Consider the following 24345-nt stretch of genomic DNA (forward strand, 5'->3'; position numbering starts at 1 on the left):
TCGCGGCTTTCAACAAGCTTGAGCAGCATCAAACCGCTCTTGTTGAAGAGTGGGATTCTGTTGCACAAGACAAAATCCGATCGCTTATTTTCTTGGCGCACAGGAGAGTTAAGCCCCCTCCGTGATGCCAAATGAGATAACAAGTGTTTTTAAAAGCAAATATTAATGTAATAAATTGTTAGTTAAATTTTAATATGGGACTAAATAATTTTCCGGTGGTTTTTGAATTTCCTTTCATCACGATTAAATACTTTTTATTAAAACTTGAAAATTTCTGACCTCGCAAAAATTTGGTTTGCATTAAAATAAGTAAATATGTTGTAACTAATATAACGTAAAAATACATATAGTTTGACATAAACAGTAAATTGTAAGGGTCAGGTTTTTTGTCTTTGAATGTATAACCATTTAGGAATATTTGTTTTTATTGGAATAAAACGGCCATATATATTTTTATTCATTTAGGAATATTTGTTTTTATTGGAATAAAACGGCCATATATATTTTTATTAGCACTTTTATGCACTTAAGGGAGAGAATAGTTCTTTTTTTTACTGATGGTCAAAAGTGGAAGGACAATGAATTTATTTCCTAGTATTATAATTTTGAACCAGTTCAAGACACCATTAAAAAAGTTAAATTAATGTTAAAAAACTTAATTGTTTTATCTGTTCTGGCCCCCACGGGGAATAATAACTTTCCACTTCCAGTTCTTATCAACCTTTTTTCTCGCCGTGAGGTCTTAAGCAGATGGAACATTTAAGATTACCCTTGCAGTGGTATTTTATGTGTCCTAATTTAGGTATTTGTAGCACATAACAGTATATTTTTTATATAGGATTCAGCTTTTTATTCGATAGAGAATAAATAATACACTATCGGATAATGTTTGACCTCAAACTTTTTACGATTTAAGATTTCTTTTACTGTCATACCCTCTAAGGTTTCCGAATCGAATAAATTTGTGTCCTCTTCTCATATCAAAAAGAATTTTGAAATTTTCAAGAAAGGCGAACTCGATTCTGTCCACCTTTTTCAATACATACCAAGAACTGCGTTCGTCGGTTTTGGTTGATTTCCTAATTTAATTTTGCAAGGGCAGAACTTAGCCGAGACACTTTTTTAGTGGTTTGTTTTTATCACGAAAAAGGTCTTGCATTCCTTTGTTCAAAAGGGCTTAAAACGCGTGGTCCTTTCATTGGGAGATTTTCCCGTGTTGTCTGCGGGGGTGATGAACCTGAAATTTGGTCGTTTACGATTATTTTCTTCTGCGTATCCTCGCAGGGTTGGTCAAAGTGCGTCATTTCGTCATCTTCACTGGTGTTAGCAAAAATACTGGTTTACTACCTCGAAGACTTTAAAAAAAGCCAAATTGAAAACATGTCCTTATTTTAATTTTCCCCCATCAATATAATCTGCATTATGAGTCGAAAGTCATTTTATAAACTTTACGAACTTCTTCATTTAGCCCAATAGTCATAATTTTTTCTACTAGATTTATCTGTCTTTTTAAATTCAACCAATCATAAAATAAAAAATGCACATAAGTATGATTTACCCCCATATAAACCAAATTAACCAAAATGTATAGGAATATTGTAACCATCTTGGGGCGGTCTTAGTAATTTAAAAATCTCAAAAATTCTGAAAATCGTCGTTTTGGACTGTTGGTTTCCTTTCTCAACAATCTAATTATTTATCCTTCTATAATTGTTATATATCTTTTGTTTACGCTTTGACCTTCTGTCTTACTGGGATTATTGTTAAATATTAATTGTTTGCAGGTGATGCTGGGTAGGGGATCGCCAGGCATGGCGTGTCCCTTGGCGAAACTGGGGCGGAGTTCGCCCGACTATTACGGTTCGAGCCTCGACCAGGGTTATCACACGCTCGTCTCGACGCAGTGCTGGCCGGAAAAAAGCGCGAAGAGATCTCAGAGGTCTCATTTCGACCGGCTGCCCGACGATGCCGTCCTCAGCATCTTCCAGTGGCTCGACTCGGCCGAGCTGTGCATATGCGCCAGGGTGAGCAGGAGGTGGGAAACTCTCGCCTGGGATCCTTCCCTATGGACCAACCTCACGCTCAACGGAGAGAATCTCTCTGGGGACAAAGCCATAAGGTACACTCGCAAACGACCTAGTTATACTAAGCCGGTTTTAATTTGTATTTGGTCGATTCAGGTGCATTGTGAGGAGGCTGTGCAGTTCTCAAGGGAGGGCATCCTTGAAAAAGGTCGCCTTGAGCGAAGGCGCTTACATGACAGATAAAGGTTTGGTCATGCTTGCGAGGAGATGCCCTGAACTAACTCACGTCCAGCTCCACGGCTGTTCCGCCATAACCGACACCGCTCTTTTCGAACTGGTCACCAAAGCGACCAATCTCCATCATCTCGATATCACAGGTAACATATACCAAAAATATGTCGTTGTCTGCAATGATAACTTCTTTCGGCTAATATATTTAAGGTAAACTAAAATGCGGTTATAAATTTTATCGGAGCGATCTTTGTACAATTGTTAAGCCTTGTTGCCTGATCGTCCAACATCCTGGTTCCTATTCTAGCGTTACGTTTTGTGCCAGCGGAAATTCACTGGAGAGCACGGCACGGGGAGTCCAATACTCGAAGCCTACCGAAACTCACAGCACACAATAAAAGACAAATAATTTTTGAAAATTGAAATATTGACATAAACGTGTTAAATTACATGATTCGGTTTGTTAAGGGTTTTGCGAAATGGAATTCGTAGTTTGGTTCACATCATCTGGGACTTTATAATGAGATTTAATGGTGATTTTTTTCAATGATGTCAATAACTATATATTCTCATAAATTATTCTTATTTTCTACATGAGCATAACAAATTAAGTTAATAAGGATCGTTTGCTGTAGATAAATTGTCAACATTGAAATATTTCTACTAAATGATTATTCGGAGATCGTGAGATGCGGTCTGGTGTGACGTAGGTTTTAGAAAAACACTTTTTTTTATCGTGCCAACGTTTCGATCTTTACTAAGATCATCTTCAGAGCTGAAAGCGTTTGTTTTCCGTGCAGATATGTTATTCTTGCCTGTCGTGTTGAGAGTGCCATTTTTACTAAATATTGAGTTGTCCGGAAAATAATGCAGGTTTTCATGTTTTCTTACAAACAGATTCGTGTTTTCTTTGTTCTCTGTCAACGAGTGATTTTCGCGTAATTTCGTCTTACAAATTTTAATACGGTGTTCAAACAGACAGAAACATTAATGGGGCGATGGCAGCGCGAGTGCGAACACCGTTCAGAGATGGTTCATAAAATTTGGAGAAGGAGACTTTTGCCTTGAAGAAGGTCGTGGAAGGAAGAGGATTTCTTTCCTAGATGATGATGTCCTGCGAACTTTGGTCGAAGAAAATCCCAGAACATATGTTCGAGAACTTGCAGAGAATCTTTCTGTTAACAAATCGTATGTGTCGGACCACCTTAAGGCAACTGGAAAGGTGAAAAAGTTCGAAACTTGAGTTTTTCATGCATTATCATTGTTATGAAGTTTACACAACAATTCTTTGCCAAAACAGCAAACGAACTTCTTGATGAAAAGTGGATTCTACATGATAAAAGCAGACGTTCTGAACAGTAGCTCGACAAAGGAGAAACAGCACCACATTCCCAACTCATTAAAAAAAGTTGATGGTGACTGTTTGGTGTGCTTCATTTGGGTTGATTTACTACATCTTCTTGAATCGTGGCGAAACAATCAATGCCGAAAACATATTGCTCTCAAATTGAAGTATTGCCCTAGAAATTTGGCAATATCGAATTTTATTCTCTGGTCAATCGGAAAAGGTCGACTCTGTTACACGACAATGCTCGACCCATGTCTCACATGTGACAACATGAAAATTGTTCTTGAGTGCCTTTTAACTTCGAGTTATATGAACCCTCGAGGTGCCTGTGTTTTTGAATAAAAGCCCATTTGTAAGAAGGTCGGGTTCGAAAGCAGGACCGCTGGAATCGCACTAGTGTTGAACGCCGAGCAAACGGCTAAACCGTTTCAGTTAATGATTAGGAAAAAAATTATAAGTAATTGATATGTAATTTTCAATATACTTATAAACCTATCCTTATTATAGACAATTGGGCCACTAGAAAATTTAATTTATTTAATAGATACAAACAGCTTAGATTAAATAATTATACAAAGCTTCAAACTATTCATTAAATATTTCAATTAATTATTCTTTTTATTTCTAACGTCTAATAATTAAAATAGAAGCCAGCTGTTCAATTTCCAGGAGGTACCACTCCTTGGGCTATTGCTTTGTGTATTAGTAATTGTGCAGCCTGTTGAAATAAAACTTTATTCCTATTCATCGACTCCAGCTGAGCTCGCCTTTCTGAATAGAGCTCATTATTCACAGAACACCCTTCCAAAAAGAAACCGTAGTAGATACCTTTGTCAAATTATAAAATACCTGAGTTTTTTCTCGGGTAGAGCATGATGACCTAGAACTAGATCAATATACTTTGATGTTTTAAGCTTTCTCAAGTAAATGCACTTTTCATTGCAGAAATATTTCTTTTATTTACCGTTCATTACCGTTTTGAAGGAGGAACTGGTATCTTGTTGACGTTCAACTTGTTGATAGTTGAGCTCATTCATCTTGTGTACATTTCACGTTTTCTTCTTGTTCTGTGAAACTATTAATAATTGTGTTGAGATAAAGATCTCGGAGAACACTGCTGTTCAGTATTGATGAACACCCTGAACCATAATTATGAGATTTTTTCTTGAGGTCTGCGATTGGACGAACCATTAGTTTAGTTGTTTCCAATTGACCTTGTCTGCCTTTGCACTCTCTTTTAGTTAGACTCGAAACTAATTGGCCACTGAAGATGATGAAGACATTTGACAAACTAAACAACGAAAATGTACACCAGGTGATTAAAAAGGACCAGTCTTTTTATTTTTATAATGTAGGTTTTCATGTCCTCTTTCAATTACCCCTCTACATAATAAACCATTTACGGTTGATGTAATATTCTTTTCTACGAATGTCAACACTTGTTAATCCTTTTTCAAACAAAAATGTTTGTCTACCTCAGTATCATTTCGTTACTTGGGAATAATAATTCAGTATTATTATTACTAACATGTTAACGCTGATTCCCTTGATGATTCTTAATGATTCCCTAGATGATGGTGTTCTGCAAGGTTTGGTTGAAGAAAATCTCAGAACACCTCTTCGAGAAATTGCGGAGAATCTTTCAGTTAGTAAATAGATTTTGCTATCTGCCAACTTAAGGCAATTGGAAAGGTCAAGTTCAAAACTTGGGTTCCTTATGCATTATCATCGTTATGAAGTTTGCGCAACACTTCTTTGCCAAAACAGAACCTTTTCTTGATAGAATGGTTACTTGTGATTAATGGTGGATTCTCCACGATAACAGCGGACGTTCTGGACATTGGCTTGAAAAGGAGAACCAGCACCACATTTTTTTTCCGATGGCTCCAACTCGTCAAAAAAACTGATGGTATCTCTTTGGTGCGCTTCATTTCGGTTGATTTTCTCCAGATTCTTGAATCCTGGTGAAGCTGTCAATACTGAAAAGTACTGCTCTCAAATTGAAGCATTGCACCACAAATTGGCATTATCGAAGCAATCTTTAGTTCAATCGGAAACGGTCGATTTTGTGACAGGACAACGTTCAGCCCCGTGTCAAGTGACTACACGATAATTGTTGGATCTTAGTTATGTGCTTCTGCTTCATCCTTCTTATTCTCCTGACCACTTGCCACAAATTTTTCAGACACCTAGTCGACGTTTTACAATTTAAAAATTAGAAAATGCATTTACAGAATTTGTTAATAATAAAGATTAAAATTCTAGTCAGAGGGAATAGAGAAGTTGCCTTCACGTTGAGACGAGTATATTGAGGAATGATGGAGGGTATTTAATTAACATAGATTTAAAATAATTTATTTAATTGTTTTTATTTTTATAACCATAAACCTGCAATATTTTCCGGACAACCCAATTTTTGTGATTATTTGGTCTAAGTAAACTTTGCAAATTTACATTTTTGTTATAATTTTCATACACCAGATATCTTATAAGAAAGATCGTCAAGTGCGATAAGATTATCAAAAAATAAAATAAAATATTACTAAATTTAAAAAAATTAAATTAAATAGTGATTAAAAATATTTAAAAATAGAATTAAATTACAATTTCAATCAATTAATTATTCTTTCTAAGGTCTTGGTTGAGATAAAAAAGTCAGTGTAACGGGCGGGATTCGAACCCACGACCTTCGTCTAAATACGCCGCTGCCCTACCTCTTGAGCTATCATGGCTTCGATCCACTCGGACACCAACTCCCCATCTCAACCTACAACCATGCGAATTTTCCCTCTTTTTGCCATTTTCAAATGTATATTCGGATTGGATTCTCAACTACTTATGAAGTGGCCACGGGGAGCTGTTTCGTGATGTGATACTTGTTTTACTTTTTTAAATATTAATCTATTTACGTTTTCGTGGTCAATTGACCAAGTTACCTTTAAAGGAAAAAGTACCTAAAAGTAAAAGAAGTATCAATCCAATCCTGATTACACGACATTTGAAAATGGCAAAAAGAGGGAAAATTCGAATGGTTGTCGGTTGAGATGGGTGGTTGGTGTCCGAGAGGATCGAGGTCACGATAGCTCAAGTGGTAGAGCAGCGGCGTATCCAGCCAAAGGTCGTGGGTTCGAATCCCGCTCGTAACATTGACTTTTTATCTCAACCAAGACCTTAGAAAGAATAATTAATTGGTCAATTGACCAGGAAAAAGTAAATAGATTAATAAATTACAATATTAAAATATTATTATATTAGCAAATACAATTTAAAACAAAAATATTACGTCATTGAAAACGTATTTTCACTGGACGTTATTCCTGAAATTGAAGAATGAATTGCTTCAGGTCGGTCCACTGTTGCAGCAGTTTGTTGGATCTGATTTGGTCGAAATAGCGAACGAGGAAAGTGGAAGAACCAGATGTGATAGATTTTACATATGTTATGTCAGACGGGCGGTAATATATTATTATTTTACAAGCGATACTTCGGTTTTTGCATTTATATACTTCGTGGGGGAATGGGCAGAAAGGAGCGCGTTGAAAAAAAAGTTCTCGTTGTACGGGATGTGGAGATCGTATCGGGTGCAATTATGTTAAACCGCCCCTGATAAAACGCATAACATTATAATTGCAAGGTATATAAAAAATCACTTGAGATTAAAGAGATGGAGTTTTTGGTTGTATCGGTTTCACTACAATGAAATATGTAATTTCAATTGTAATTATTATATCTATTATTATTAGTGGTCTATTGACCAAAATACTTCTTTCAATTATATCCTTTATGTGAGGTTTTGGTTGAAAAGTGCCACGAGTGGGATTCGAACTCATGACCTACGGCTAAATATGCCGCTGCTCTACCACTTGAGCTAGAGTGACTTTAATTATTATATTAAGAAAACAAAAAAAGAAAACAGCACCTGGCTATCTGGATTCGTTGACACGTAGTATAAAACGGCTTAAAAAAATTTTTGTTTTCTTTTTGGCATTAAAACTTTAAAATTGGTATAAGTGAGAATTTTACTTTTAAACTTTCTGGACTTTCTGCGCCTCCCGCTCATTACAGCACAAAAATGAGCTAGGAACAACAGGGTAGTGGCACAAGGTTTTATAAGAAAATACACAAGCAAACAGGGAACCGAGGAAAGTGTCGCGATTCCTTCTGTGAGTACCCCAAATTTCTGCAATCAATCAGTTTTTACTATTTTCTGACACTGAGACTGCAAATACAAACAATACCGAAACACAGGGCACGAAATCTCCGCCGATTTACATTAAAAACATAGTGAATACTCATTCACTAACAAATGTTTTAGAAAACATGGGAAGGTCAATTTTTTCATTATAAAAACAAAAACACCAAAAATTATCTAAAACTACTCGCCAACGAATCATAAACGTACAGGCAATTGATACACTTTTTGGAAAACACCCCAACTGAATTTTGTTCATATCAACTGCAATAGGAAAAAAAAAAGAAATAGAATTGTATTAAAATAAGTTAAAATGGATCATGTAAAATGCTTTATTACTTACTAAACCCATTATCAAAATTACCGTTAAAATCAAAATTTTCGACCTACACATACATACTCAAACCTGTTTGGATGTACGGGTGGCAAGCTTATGGCTAAATATTCCAATATTTAAAGAATACAAATTTTTCAGACGAAATTTCAAGATTAATTGGTTTTGCCCCTTCTTACGTAAACATTAACACATTTCACAGAGATTTTCACATGCCAGTTCTATTTTCATCCATCAAAATATACACTGACAGGCATAAAGTTCCACCCACTTGTAATATAACTAGATTTGTATATATTTTGATGAATTAATCAAAATTTCACTTTTTTAACGTTTAATGATTGAGTCTTTGTTTAAAAAGTAAAAAAAAAAATAAATAAAAATAAATTGCTAAGGACAATAAAAAAAATAAAATAAAAGATGAAAAAATAAAATTTGTTTTAATGTTATGTTAGATTTTTAATTAAAATTTCAATTTCGCGTATTTTCTCCTCTTGCCTTAATTATATCTCAAAGGCACCTCGGAATACTTTCTACCACTCTGGAAATGCCTCTTTGCTGGAGGTTAGCCCATTCTTCAAGATGAGAACTTTCAAGGTCGTGGAGTGATGGACGTGCTGTTATTCGTTTTTTGAGGTTATCCCTTAAATGTTCGATGGGTTCAAGTCTGGAGAACGGGCTGGCCAGGCTAAGACTCTGATGTTATGCTGTTGAAGGTACGTTTGTATTGTGCCAGCGACATGTGGACAGTCATTATCGTTTATTAGAATAGGATTGTCGCAGATTTCATCGAGGATAGACGCATGATGTTCCAAAATTTCATCCACATAGCGAGTGGCCGTCAAAGACCCTCCACGAACAATACACAACTCTGTGCGACTCTCCATTGAAATTCTCGCCCACACCATCACAGGGCTACGTTAAAAAGGTTGTCTCTTGGAAAAATTACAAGCTTCGTACGTTTATTTCGTCTTCTGCACTCTTTCACGCCCATCTGGAGATTGTAGAGCAAATTTACACTCATCTGTAAAAAGCACAGCAATCGTTTAGAGACCAATGGCTGAGTTCTCGACCAAATACGATCCGTGCAACTCTGTGTATTCTGGTCAACTCTGGTCCTCTTGCGGGGCGAAAATCAGCAAAAACTGATTTAATCTTCTTCGAGCAGTGCGTTCAGAAATTTGGACATCTCGAACTTCCTGGGGCTGATGAATCGCTTGAATAATAGTAAGGTGCCGGTTTTGCAAAAATTTCCAAGTCAAAACAATCTGTGGTTCTGTTAACCTAGGGCATCCAGAACCGGGCCTTCTATGGTAGGACCCAGTTTCTCGAAAACGTCTAATTGCGTCTCGCAGTGTTTCGTAGGGAACTCTGATAGCAATTGCCGCATAACTGATGGAACGTCCATCATCAATAAGTGCCACACCACGCGCGCTAACTGGCATTTTTAAGTTTAAAAATTTAAATTAAGAAAACAAAGATGAAAACTAAACGGTTTATTGCTTTAAGTTACAAATGAGGCTGAATAAACATTTTAAATTCCGTAAAATTTACACATTGAAAAATCCTTTATTATTATTTTGGATAAAGGATTAAGGGTATTTATCTCTAATTGATATTCCAAAGTGAAGACATAGCATAAACAAATATTTATTGGTAGTAAACAATGAGACTAATTAAGGGCAGAATTTTCTTTTATCGGGACACACTAACACACAAGTACGATTATTCCATTCCTCACAATTCGAAGTAGGCAACTGAAAAGAATATGGGTAAGAGACCTGTTGAATGATTATTATCATTTTAATAATCCAGAGCGGCAGCCAAAGGGTGGCTTTCTCTATAACGCCTGTAATGTCACAATATGCTGGTTGTATATAATACATATTATACAGTTATAGATGAAAAAAGTGAAAGTAGTAGTAAAAAAATTATATTTTGTCTATAAACAGAACATGAACTACAATGACCATTTTAGTATGTACATTTGACTAGATTCAAGGAACGGAAAACGCTAAACATATTAAATATTAATCCATTTATGTTTAGTGGTCTAATTGACCAAATTACTTCTTGCAATTAATTATTCTTTTTATGTGAGGTCTTGGTTGAGATATAAAAACTATGTCACGAGCGGGTTCGAACCCGCGACCTTCGGCTCAATACGCCGCTGCTCTAACCACTTGAGCTATCGTGACTTCAATCCTCTCGGACAACAAACCCATTTATGTTTAGTGGTCTAATTGACCAAATTACTTATTTCAGTTAATTATTATTTTTATGTAAGGTTGAAAAATGTCAAAAAGAGGGAAAATCCGAAGGTCGTGGGTTCGAAACCCGTTCATGACATAGCTTTTCTATCTCAACCGAGTCCTTACATAAAAAGTATAATTAATTGAGCTAAACATATTATCTTTGCAATTCGAGATTTTTTCTGTGATCGTCTAGCGTGTAGCACGCGTAAACGACGAATTGTCTACACCCTAAAAAACTACCACTTTTGATCGAGAGAGGAAATTTTCGAGGAACGTTTTAATAATATTGTGCTCTCAAACACTGGATCATACTTGAAGGAATGCCGGCGGACCGGTCATATTCAGGGTTGGGTAAATCCGTTTCGCATGAATTAGCATATTCAGAGAGAGGTACGATGTCAGCTGAAACCTAGTGGTTTTTGGAGTCTTCCCGAAAAAATTTGTTTTCTTATTTTTTCGCTTGCCTACGGGCCTTGGCCAAAGATCGTGGTTGTTATGATTTCACAAATAAGATGTAGAATTAAAGGAGTTTTAATATTGTTTTAAAGATATGAATGAGTTCAATCTTTGTACCCGTAAGTTGTTACTTGCAAAAGAGAAAAATCTCATATATCATTGTCGAAATATAGTAGAATATTAAATAGAAAGTACATATTAAATATTTAAAATTAAAACGAGAGAGGTCACTTTGTATTACAGATTCAGGTGCACTTGTATCATGTCGTTTTTATCGATATTCACGAAGTTCATTCTAACCGTCCAAAAGTTCATGTAGTTTTTAATCACCCTGGCCTGCCTATAATATCTTGTTGGTCAGGGATATAAGCAGGGTGAGCCACCTTCACAAATCCACAACTGAAAATGGCGAAATGCCGAACTCATCTGTCAGGCCAAAGGAGCCAATATAGTAAAAAAAGTCCGCATATAATCAGTATTAATGACAAAAAAGGGTGTTAGAAAAATAGAAAAATTACATTTTGAAGAACATAATCACTTTATACACACAAAAAAAATTATTGTAAAAAAGTACCAAAAAGTCTACATGTGCGGAATATAACCAATAATTTCTATTAATTATTCTTTCTATCCGAGGTCTTGGTTGAGATGAAAAAGTTAGTGACACGAGCGGGATTCGAACCCACGACCTTCGGCTCAATACGCCGCTGCTCTAACCACTGGAGCTATAAGCTCAAGCGTAAAGTGGTTAGACCAGCGGCGTACTGAGCCAAAGTTCGTGAGTTCGAATCTCGTTCGTGACACTAAGTTTTTCATCGAAACCAAGACCTTAGATAAAAAGAATAATAAATAGAAATAATGAATATGGTCAATTATGACCACTAAACTTATATAGATTATTAACCAATAATAACAAACTTAATTTATTAACAAAACAAATCTAATGGACTGTAAGGACCTGTTTCATTTTTTTTTCAAAGGATTGTTCATACAGCTATTTTTTTTTGTTTTTGTGAAACTAGGATCCCTTTTTCATCACTCCTCCAACTACGCTGTTTTAGCATCCTTTTAACATCCTGCCGTGGTGCTCTATTGGGCTTAAATCGGGCGATTGCAGTGCTTTTAATTGTCCAGAACTTTACACTTTTGGTACGATGCTAGGATCTTGCTGAAAAATAAAATTCGATCCTAAGCCTCACTTGATAGCACTGGGTTACAGGCTTTTCTTTTAAAATATCAAAATACACCTATTATTCCATCAATATGTAAGTTGCTTACTCTAGTTATAGCCGTTGGACCCCATGACTCTCCTCCTCAGAGTTTAAATGTGGAGTATTTTTTTCGATGTTTTCTGATAAAAAGCCCATTTATAATGCCGGGAGAGGCTGGCGGGATTCGAACCTGGGACCTTTAACGTAGAGTGATGACCGCCGTGTAAACACCTCGTTGCGATATGTCGGTCATAAGTTCTTTAATTTCATGGCCTCGCTTTTTTTCCTAAAAAACTCTAACATCGGCATCGGAGCTAAAAATATTGATTTACATGGATCGATGAAAATAATTTTGTCTCAAAAGCTAGAAGGCCGATTGTGGTAATTTTTCCAAATGCGCTTAGCTAGGTTTATTTTTCTAATTTTTGTGGGCAGATCCGTTGTATTCCTGTAGTAAATTTGCAACTATTGTAGGAGCTGATGATGTGTGTTAGTCTGCGAGCCGGTGGACTCTTGGTGAACCGGGTCGGGTCACTTATTGAGTCCGTCTTGACTCGCGGGTTTGTTGAACACTTCAAATGCATTCCTACTGAAGAAGGCGCAATGCCGAAACACGACCAAATGTTCAGTATTGTATGAGCACTTTTTTTTCGATTTTCACGAACAGTTCGTAGGGTGGTCCTGATCGTACCGACGTTTTTTCCGTCCTGATCTAAGTCTACTTGCAACCTGTTCAATTTTAATTTTTAATCGCAGTGTTGATAAAGTATTTCCTAACGATGCTTTGTGGTTAACAATTAACTGTCTAATCTTTCGACAAATTTCCATTGTAGTGAATTGAACTGGTATTTCACCTTTCGTAAAGTAAAAGCAGTACTGATCAAAATTGGAAACACAAAATCACATAAAAACATTTTTGTTTAAATTCAGAGATTTTCACATTAAAACAAAGTGAACGTAGACTTTTCGGTAAAACAAACAAGAGGCAGACGTTTATTACATAACATTATGCTCCTCTTCGATTTCGAAATATTTTAAACGTGATTTTATCCTCTAAAAATCTTAACATTACAAAAATAAAAACTTAAAATAGTATAAGTAGAATATTTATTAAGTGAAATTAGATCGTGCCGCGTGTAGACTTGTTTTTACTAGCTGTAGGACAGCAGGATGATCCGAAATGACCATACTACAGGTTCATTCTCCCAAAGATCTTAAGAAAGAAATTTAAGAAGAAAACTTAACGTAATTTAAAAAAAACAACATTAAATCTTTTTGCTGTTTAATCTACAATTGTATCACTTGTACTGTAGGTTGTTGAACAGCATGGAATTTTCTTCCGAAACAGAAAGTTTTCGACATCCTGACATGAGTCCTCTTCAGCGTTAATTAAATTTGTATATCCTACAAAAAAATTTTTGTTTAGATTGTTTTCTAGTATTAAAATATATTATATTAATAAAATCAACTGTACATACTAGTAGACTTCCCACCAATGTGTAAACTTTTATGTGTCTAAAGTATCAATCTTAGCAATTATGATCTCGTTACTTTTCGATTATATTATCTTTTTTACATATGCCTATAACATTTGTACACAAATTTTTTTCTTTATCTTTCTGCACATTTACATTATTATTATTATAGATATTTATGTTTACTTGTTCTAACAAATTTAATCTGGTCTCATTTTTTCTTTTAAAATACATTTCACATTTTTAAAACTTACATCATGCTTATAAGTATATATATAAGTATATGCTTATAATGCTTTGTCATTATTACTCCATTTTATGTACAATGTTGGTATGATCTATTTTTTAACACTGCTGCTTTTTCTTTTTTTAAGGATTGCTAATAGTTTTTTCTGTTATACCTTGTACATAAATCATACCAGTATAATTTTTTCTGTTCATATCTTTATCATTGTTGTTATTTTTTCTTAAAGTTATAATAATTTAATTTTTGTTTTGCAATTATTTTTTCTAGTAGTTTTTTAAAAATTATTTTCTTAAGTTTTTATTAAATTGTCGTTTATTTTTATAAAATCTAATATCAATAATTTGAAAAAACTAAAATTTCGATTACGAAATTATATACTACATTAATTTTTTGTTTAATTGGGTGTGATGAATAAAAATTTAATATTCTGTTGGTTGTATTTGGTTTTTTTGACCAATTTATACCAAGATACCTTAGAGTGATAAATGAATTAAAGTTTACACATTGTTGAGAAGTCCACTTGTATGTACAGTTAATGTGTGGTGATTAGTGACCGTTAATCGATAATTATTCAGAAATCGTGAGATGCGGTCTGGTGTGATGTAGGTTTCAGAAAAACATTTTCTTTATCGTGCCAACGTTTCGATCTTTATTGAGATCATCTTCAGGGCCTGGGATTTACAAACATTGTTTACATTTAACAAATACATTTAGGATGTGGAAAAGTGAATTTTTGATCGACTATAAAAGAAATATATTTTGCATTGTATAAATTCACTTTTCCACATTCTAAATGTATTTGTTAAATGTAAACAGGCTCTGAAGATGATCTCAATAAAGATCGAAACGTTGGCACGACAAAGAAAATGTTTTTCTGAAACCTACATCACACCAGACCGCATCTCACGATTTCTGAATAATGTACAGTTAATTTTATTAATATAATATATTTTTATATATGTTGTATATTAATATAGTAATGTAAATGTGCAAAAAAGTTAAAGAAAAAATATGTGTACCAGACTTACCGGAAATGTTTATGATTTTATTTTTTCATAGACCAATGTTTTTACCCATAGACAATTATATTGAGAGGTGTTTATAATCGAGATGATAGATACATTTTTGTTATTGTCATCTTTAAGCCCGATTAAGTGCTGAGTCTCTTATATATTAGGTTATATTAACCCTCGTGGTGCCGATTTTTTTTTTTTTTGGGGGGGGGTATATAAGTATGTTGATTCGAATGCAGAACCGCTGGATTCGAACTCAGGACCTTTACCTTACAGTAATGAACGCCGTGTCAAAGTCTCTTATAAATCTGATATGTAAGTCGTAATTTCTTGATACATCTGAGGTGTAATTACCGTTTTTTGTGTAAGGGTGCTACTCAAAATCCGCAAGCTGTCCCTTACAATAGAATCGATTTTATGGTCTGCCACAGTGGAAGAAATTGTGATGTTAAACCCAATGAATTATCAGCAGGTAAAAGTTAATGTTAAAAACCAAGAAAACGTGAAGAACGAGTTTGGAATAGGAATCGTGTTTGAATGTGAACTATGATCCATTTCCGTTGGGTCGAAGCCCATCGCGGCCGAGAGCCATCAATCCATCCTGAGTTCTTCAAGTCGGCCATGATTAATTTACCGCTCATCAAGCCCGCGGGCTAAATAAATCAAGCGTTGGTCTTTCCTCAAAGGGCAAGTCCCCAGATGTCGGGAGGAGGCCGTGGAAAAGTACATTTTTACCAAAGGCAGACAGACATATAGCACCGCTCGCGGTCCCACACCGTCCGTGAATAAATGGGAAGATCACTCATCCTTTGACGGATGGCTCGACGTTTCTTCAGACTGCAACTGGATTCCCACAGTCCCACTGGTTCCGTTTACGGTTCATTATACTGATACGAGTTATTGACTAATATTTTTTAAATAACTAAATCCTCTTTATATATTTTATTGTTTTCATTTCTGCATAGACATTTGAGTTTTTATAATAACGAAATTGTAACTAGTAACATAACAAAATGAAAATAAAACAATGCATAGGTATAGGACCGATGGATAAATTTATGTGAATTTATTTCTTTTAAAATTAAATCTATTATCTTTATATATTAATTACAGGTAATTAGGAGTAAATAATGCTTGGTTTACTTGCTCTGTTTACTTTTGTCCTGATTAATCCCATTTGCACAAAAAAGAGCATTATGCCCTTCCATTCCGACTTAGAAAACTCCTTTTCTTAGAAAATTCAGCGTATTAAGAAAGATCCCAAATTTAAAATCGTAAAAATCAGTTTATTATGCCTTACTTTAATGAGATCATCATCAGGGCTTGGGATTCATAAACATTGTTTAATGATACAATACATGTAAAATGTGAAAAAATGAATTTCTATCATTGTATAAATTCATTTTTCACAACTTAAATTTATTTTATAATTTAAACAATGTTTATGAATCCCAGGCCCAGAAGATGATCTCAATAAAGATCGAAACGTTGACACGATAAAGAAAGTGTTTTTCTAAAACCTACGTCACACCAGACCGCATCTCACGATCTCCAAATTAACTAACAGTCACTAAACACCACACATTATTATTATTACTTTTCGAATCGCTAAAATTTAAATAGTGAATATTGAATAGATCTACCTCTATGTATCGAGATTGTTGACATTTCTGATTAATTTTAAGCGTGTGAAAACTGTTTTAACACTATGGCCGAGGTGTGCTGAATTTTCTCTGACGCTTTGCGAAAATTTTCGTCCCACTGCGTACTTAATATCTAGAGACTAGTTTTTTCATCTCAGCCAAAACCTTACATAAATTATAAATAATTTTTTATTAGGTTTCGTGGTCCGCTTGACCAAATAAATTATTTTAAATTAATTAAGGTTTTGGTTGAGATAAAAAAGAGTGTCACAAGCGGGATTCGAACTCACGACCTTCGGCTAAATACGCCGCTGCTCTACCACTTGAGCTATCGTGACTTCGATCCACTCGGACATTAACTTCCCATCCCAACCCCACCTTTTTTAAAATTTTCCCTACTTTTTGCCATTTTTCAAATGTCGTGTAATCTATTGGGTTGTCCGGAAAATAATGCAGGATTTTGGTATTAAACAAAAAAAAAGAAACTAGTTACTTTAAAGCAATGTTCTTTAATCAAAATAATTTCCCANAACGTAAACAGAATATTTTATATAGATTTTTTTTAATGAAAACTTAAAATCCTGCATTATTTTCCGGACAACCCGATATTTGATTCTCGGCGACAAATGAAATGGCCACGGAGAGCGGAGTGCCACTCTCAACACGACACACAAGAATGGCACAATTACGCAGAAAACACACTTTGAGCCCTGAAGATGATCTCAATAAAGATCGAAACGTTGGCATGATGAAGAAAGGGTTTTTGTAAAACCTACGTCGGGGCGTCGGTGGCCGCAACGGTTTAGACGTTGATATGGCGCTCGTCACTGTAAGGTAAAGGTCCCGGGTTCGAATCCAGCGGCCCTGCATTCGAACCCGACGTACTTCAAAAACACTGGCACCCTGAGGGTTTATACGACCTCTGTTGTTGCGAACCTTCATAAAAAAAAGAAAAACCGCATCTCACGATCTCCGAATAATAATAATTTAAACAATTATTTACAAAATGTTCTTGTTTGTATGTCTTTAAAAATAACCTGTTTGCTCAATCAAACAATTAGTATCAAAAAGACTTTGGAAATTTTGTTATCCAAAATAAACTAATCTTTTCTTTAATTTTTCATTAAATGTTGTTTTTAGGTTTCTTAAAATTATAAAATGACTTTGATCAAATTTAATTCTCCTTATGATTTCAAAATCTTTATTACTATAAACATTTTATACTTATAATTTTAACTTTCTTTAAGCTATATTTTGCATCATATGGCAATTATTGTATTTTTTAATTTTTATTTTATTTATTTTAATTTATGGCATTTTGTTTTTATTTGTCTAACTTCATTATTTTTATTTTTTATTTCATTTATTTTGTCTTATACACTTTCTAAGCTCTTTTGATTTAATTTTTAGTAATTTTATTCACTGACATAACTCCTGCCACCTGTTACAAGCACTGCTTTTCAGTGACAGGCGAAAATGTGAAGATCGGTTAAATGACAATTTTTTAGTTATTGTTTTATTATTTTATCTTTAATTTTTTTTTCTTTGTATACTTTATCTTATTGTATGTACTGTACTTTTCACAAATAAAATTATTATTATTATTATTATACCACTACACCTAAAGATACATCATGAAGTCACTAGGAGATTGAGTACAATACTCTCTACAATAAAGGAAGTAAACTTTATTTATTTTATTTAGTACTGCTTAATGAGATTAATGACAGAAAATAAAGGGCAGAGGAATTGGCGAGAATTTTGAAAATAAGTGAAACAATCTTCAATTTGTAATAATTTTTTACGAATACTCAAGATGAGATATATGATCAAAGCATGCAGTGTTTTAGTAAAGTTTTAAACTCAATCTTTTCTCAGTAGAACTTCATTGATATTGCCACTGTGCAAGCGATGCAATAACCGTGCTAAAAGTGACATTGAACCAGTGACTTGCTTTTGCATCAAGTGTCTGACTAAAATGAGAATCGCAATAGAGAAACTGTAGGAAAATGAGAAAAAATGCTAGCCTGTGTGGTACTTCATAAGGTTTAAAAGTCTTTTTTAAGAGAGTACAGATCAAAGGAAAATTTTTACAAATTGCAGAAACTTGAGTCTGCCAGGAAACTTTTTCAGTTAAAATAATCCCCGAACTGTGAACAGTTGTAGAGTATGGAATGGTGATATCGTAAATCCCGTTGGACAGTTTTATAGAGATGCTACTAACTTAGGGGTTACATTTATTACTGCTTTATTTATTTTTGTTTTGTTTTATGTATTAATTTTGTCACTTACAAAAATTAAAATATAATTGAGACTAGATTTAATACATTTTGTGGTTATTGTAGGGTGTGTGAAAATATCTTGCATTAGTGTGACACCAGGACCTGAGCCGCCTCGACGTCTACTTCTACAATATCTAGATCTGACAGGTAAATTTAGTAATTTTTAAATATATTTTCAAATTTTCAATAGTTGTAGTGTGTACTTTACTATCAATGAACTGCTTGTTTTATTATTCGTATATCTCAAACCATTATGAAATCATAGTTGAAAATTATTGGATCAGAACAAGTTTTTTTTTCGTAAGTCCAGAGCGGAACCCAAAACCAATAATTTTCAATTTGAGAATTCATCACTATCATAAACTTGAATTTTGTCAAATAAAGAGCCATTTTTGTGTTACAAATACAATTGCAATTAAATTTAATCGTTCAAATATCTCTGTGTAGATTGTTCAGCAGTTGATGATGGAGGATTGAGAGTAGTAGTTCGAAACTGTCCGCAACTTGTATATTTATATCTCCGGCGATGCACAAAAATCACAGGTTTTATTCTTTCTTATTATATGAAAATTATTTTCTAAATAGTTAATTAAAAAATTATCTAATTAAAACTTGTTTGCAGACGCTGGAATTAAATTTGTGCCAAGTTTTTGTTCTGGGCTTCGAGAGCTTTCGGTATCTGACTGTATGCAGGTGACCGATTTTGGCCTTTATGAATTGGCAAAACTCGGAGCGACACTGAGGTATCTCTCGGTCGCAAAATGTGTCAGGGTGAGTTGGTAATTTTTCAATTTAATGAAGACGAATGGTTAGCTTTTTCAAAAAGGTAAATCCTCTCGAGGGTTTGAGAATGCAAGCTTTCGATTATCACGGTTTAACATCTGTCATTTGGAATTTTAAAAAATTTGTCATTCTGACTTGGAATGCTGTATGAGAAATGGAAGAATTTACATATGAATATGACAAATATAACCACTTCCTAGAACATGTTTCAAATTTGCTATTATTTAAAGTGAAATTAACAACTTCGGCTTACTAATTAACATAATTTATGTATAAAAGAACGAGGTAAAAATAATTTATAATTAAATATCTATTAAGTAAATTCATTTGATATAATGTTTAATAGTCTGTAATGTCTGTAACACCAATATTTTCAAATCTCTGGTTTTTCAGAACTTTTGACCTTGTTCTGTCTTCCTGATTAAAAGATAAGGACCTCAATGGCACTCCTCACTTCCACCATGTGAAATCCTTTCTGAGAACTCCTGCCATACTATATACACTATATAAATGAATTGATCTAACGAGCAACTCAGCCTAGTTCCTCTAAGTCCTCGCGCTTGTATTTTGCCTGTTGTATTAGACCAAATAACAAGTTTTAACAGCTTGACTTTTCTAAATTTGATCGACTCATAGCCTCAAGTCAAATCTTGATGTTGGTCATCGTAAATTATTACTAAAGTTTTAAAATTACCTATCATCTTGGTCTACCTGTCCTTGCTGATACTGCCGTGTCTGACAGATTAAATTGTTGAGGATACGCAGACGAAATTGATAGGTAATTAATAACCGCAGACCGTAGGAGGAAATCTCCCAGTTTTACTAAAGTACCAAATATTCAGTTTGTTTTTACTTTATGATTTTCATTTTTGCTTTATAATAATTTTAAATGGCTATAACTAGTTTGATAAAGTGCTATCACAGTACGTTGGCAGGTTATGCTTGCATGTTAAAACCAATTCCCTGAAAGGTTAGGAAAAAAATTAAAAAAATTTTCAATTTACTTATAAACCTATTCTTAATAAAAACGGTTGGACCACTAGAAAATTTATATTATTTAATAGACACAAACAGCTTAAATCAAATAGTTATACAATGCTTCAAACTAATAATTAAAATAGAAGCCAGCTGCTCAATTTCCTGGATGTACCACCCTTTTGTTATTGCTTTGTATATTGGTAATTGTGTAGCCTGTTAAAATAAAACTATTCCTATTCATCCTCATTCATCGTAGAGCACTGCTGTTCACTATTGATGAACACCCTAAACCATAATTATGAGATTTTTTCTTGAGGTCTGTGATTTGACTAACCTTTAGTTGCTTCCAATTGACCTTGTCTGCCTTTGCTTATTTTTAGTTAGTCTCAAAACTAACTGGCCACCTAAGATGGTGAAAGACATTTGACAAACTAAAACAGCGAGGAAATGTACACCACGTGATTGGAAAAGACCAGACATTTTATTTTGGGTTGTCCGGAAATTCAATTCCCCCCCCCATGTAATAAACTGGTTACATTTGATGGATTATTCTTTTTTATGAATGTCAACACTTTTTAATCCTTTACCAAACAAAAATGTTTGCCTACCTTAGTAGCATTTTGTTATTTGGGAATAATAATCCAGTATTTACTAACCTGTCAACGCATGATTTTCGCTTAATTTCCTTTTATGAGTTTAAACTTGGTGCCAAAATGAAACATAACAAAAAACATGAAATAGAAACATTAATGAAGTCTGGGACGATGGCAGTGTGAGTGATAACTGTTCAGAGATGGTTTATAAAAATTCAAGAGGGAGACTGTCTGATAAATTGCAGAGAATCTTTCAGTTAGCAAATCGACCGCCGCAGACCACCTTAAGGGAATTAGAATGGTGAAAAAGCTCGAAAGTTTGGTTCCTAATGCATTGTGGTATGGTAACGAGGATAATAGGAAGTGGGGTTTGTGCACCCCAGGCACTGCAGGCTTCTGGCGTACGCCTTGTACCTTCCTCGTTCCTTAGTTCAGTGCTGGACTCAACCCTTCTTAAAAAGTATCAGATCATTGATTGTTGCTACTACAATTTTATTCTGTAGATTAATTCATTATCATTGTTATGAAGTTTGTGCAATACTTCCTTGCCAAAACAGAACCTTTTCTTGATAGAATTGTTACTTGTGATGAAAAGTGGATTTTCTATAACAGTGGATGTTCTGGACATTGGATTGACAAAGGAGAAGCAGCACTACATTTTCCAATGCCCCACAACATAAAAAAAAGTGATGGTGTCTCTTTAGTGCACTTCATTTTGGTTGATTTACTTCAGTTTCTTCAATCCTGGCGAAACAGTCAATGTCGTAATGTATTGCTCTCAAATTGAAGCATTGCATCAGAAATGGACATTATTAAATGTTGGGACAGTGGGAAAAGGCAGATTCTGTTACACTACAATGCTCGGCCCATGTCTCACTTGTGACAACCCAAAAACTGTTCTTTTTTAAATATTTTTTATGAGGGTATTACAACTAATAGGTTATACGAACCTTGGGATGATAGTTTTTGAAAAAAAATTTTTTTTTGTAAGTAGGTTGGGTTCAAATGCTGGGTTGCTGGATTTGAACCCGGGATCTTAACCAGTGACGACCCTTGAAAACTGTTATTGGACTGGGCATTAATTTTGGTTTATATACCTATTTTTTTGTTGTCTTATATCACTTTTCTAATAACATAAAATAAAATAATATTCCTAAATAGCCAGTAGTATAAAATGGGACTTCCCAAACGTTGACGAGTGAGATATATGTTTTTTTTTTCGTTTTTTAACAAAAAACAAAGAAAACTAACAAGCTTGTGAACAGCACGTTGATTAATGAAATATGTGAACACCCATTTATGTTTTAGTGGTGAATTGACCAAGTTACTTCTTTCAATTAATTATTCTTTTTATGGGGCTTGGTTGAGATGAAAATGCTAGTGCCACGAGCAATAGCTTGAAATCAATGCTGCAAGACCATGAATGGGTGGACAAACCATTTTCAATTTCGACAAAGTCAACCAGTCTATCAACTGAATACGAATGTTTGATAGATGTACTTCAGACTCCACGTTGAAATGTTTTTTTGAGTCCGATACTTAGCCCCATTTTTGACTACGTCTAGAACACAAAAAAAATTTAACTGCTCGTTGAAAAAGCAGAACTTGTTCTTCTTCAATTTGTCACAACTTATCCATCCAAATCCGGATTTTCTCTCTGTACAGCCACCAAAACTAAATACCAAAGGTGTCTAAATGCTGAACCCGACATCCGCCTCCGTCTTTCAAAAATTAAACCCAACATACCCAAATTGTGCAGTCTAAAATAATCCTCACTCTTCCCATTAATTCATTAATCAGTAATGTTCAAATTATTACTTTTGAAATGTGCTCGAGTTTTGCATATCTATTGATTCCGTTTTGTCCAATTTGATTGTTGTGTTGTGGATTTTGTAAATAGAGTTAAGTATGCCAATCTAATGTTGATTTCATAGTTACCTAATTATGAATGGACTGGTGCTAATTTATACAACTTTAATTTACTACATATACTATAAGTATCTAATTTTAAATTCTTGAATGCAAGGGTCCACCCTGAATTTATTGAAAATTTTATTTTTGAAATCTCAATTTGCAATCGCCATTATTGCGAATTAATAGAAATTTACAACTACATGTGGTTTTACTAATGTTATAAATAATTACAATTAATTAAGGTTTTTAGTTGAGATAAAAAAGAGTGTCACAAGCGGGATTCGAACTCACGACCTTCGGCTAAATACGCCGCTGCTCTACCACTTGAGCTATCGTGACCTCGATCCACTCGGACACCAACTTCCCATCTCAACCGCACCTTTTGAATTTTCCCTCCTTTTTGCCATTTTTCAAATGTCGTGTAATCGGATTGGATTCTCGACGACAAATGAAATGGCCACCGAGGGCTTTAGTGAAGTGTACTTCATTTTAATTCATTAAATTCACTAATTTCGTGAACCGCTTGACCAAGTAATACATTACAATTAATTAAGGTTTTTAGTTGAGATAAAAAAGTCAATGGCGATCGAGGTCACGATAGCTCAAATGATAGAGCAGCGGCGTATCAATCCGAAGATCGTGAGTTCGAATCCCACTCGTGCCATTGACTTTTTTATCTCAACTAAAAACCTTAATTAATTGGAATATATTAACTGGCCAAGCGGACCACGAAATTAATGAATTTAGTGAAGTTATAAAATCCTTTAAATTTTCTGTTATTAAAATGTCCGAAATTCAATTGTCTTTTAGGTCAGCGATGCTGGATTGAAAGTGATCGCTAGAAGGTGTTACAAGCTTCGTTATTTAAATGCAAGGGGCTGTGAAGCTGTAAGCGATGACTCTCTGACGGTGGTCGCCCGATCGTGTCCAAGGCTACGAGCGCTCGACGTTGGCAAATGTGACATAAGCGACGCAGGACTTAGAGCTCTGGCCCAGTCGTGCCCGAACCTCAAGAAACTCAGTCTGCGGTTGTGTGAACTCGTAACGGATCGAGGTGTCCAATGCGTGGCTTATTACTGTCGCGGCCTCCAGCAGCTCAACATCCAAGACTGCCAAATATCTATCGAGGGATACCGGGCTGTCAAGAAATACTGCAAAAGGTGTGTGATAGAACACACAAACCCCGGTTTCTTCTAGGCATTGGACTTTAATTTTTAAGAAAAGAAAAAATTAGGCAAATAAATTATGTGAATGTTTATTTATAATTATGAATTTTTAAATAGTTTATTTTATATTAACCAATTCAATTTAACTTCTTTTAAGGAGTGTACATCGTAATAATTTTACATAGCTCTTTAATAAACAA

General features: G+C 34.5%; 1 protein-coding gene across 1 annotated transcript in view; it reads left to right on the plus strand.

Moving 5' to 3' along the window:
- Positions 1-24260, plus strand: part of LOC106661995 (F-box/LRR-repeat protein 7-like) — a 67086-nt gene extending 42826 nt beyond the window's left edge. The window contains exons 3-8 of the mRNA XM_024229928.1: positions 1785-2119; positions 2181-2401; positions 18775-18858; positions 19159-19254; positions 19334-19482; positions 23790-24260. Coding sequence (XP_024085696.1) covers positions 1788-2119; positions 2181-2401; positions 18775-18858; positions 19159-19254; positions 19334-19482; positions 23790-24176 — 1269 coding nt within the window. The 5' untranslated portion in view covers positions 1785-1787 and the 3' untranslated portion in view covers positions 24177-24260. The remainder of the gene's footprint in view (positions 1-1784; positions 2120-2180; positions 2402-18774; positions 18859-19158; positions 19255-19333; positions 19483-23789) is intronic.
- The last annotated feature ends 85 nt before the right edge of the window (positions 24261-24345 follow it).

This window comes from Cimex lectularius, unplaced genomic scaffold, assembly GCF_000648675.2.
Source record: "Cimex lectularius strain Harlan isolate CLEC.00 unplaced genomic scaffold, Clec_2.1 scaffold57, whole genome shotgun sequence".
Classification (NCBI taxonomy): domain Eukaryota; kingdom Metazoa; phylum Arthropoda; class Insecta; order Hemiptera; family Cimicidae; genus Cimex; species Cimex lectularius.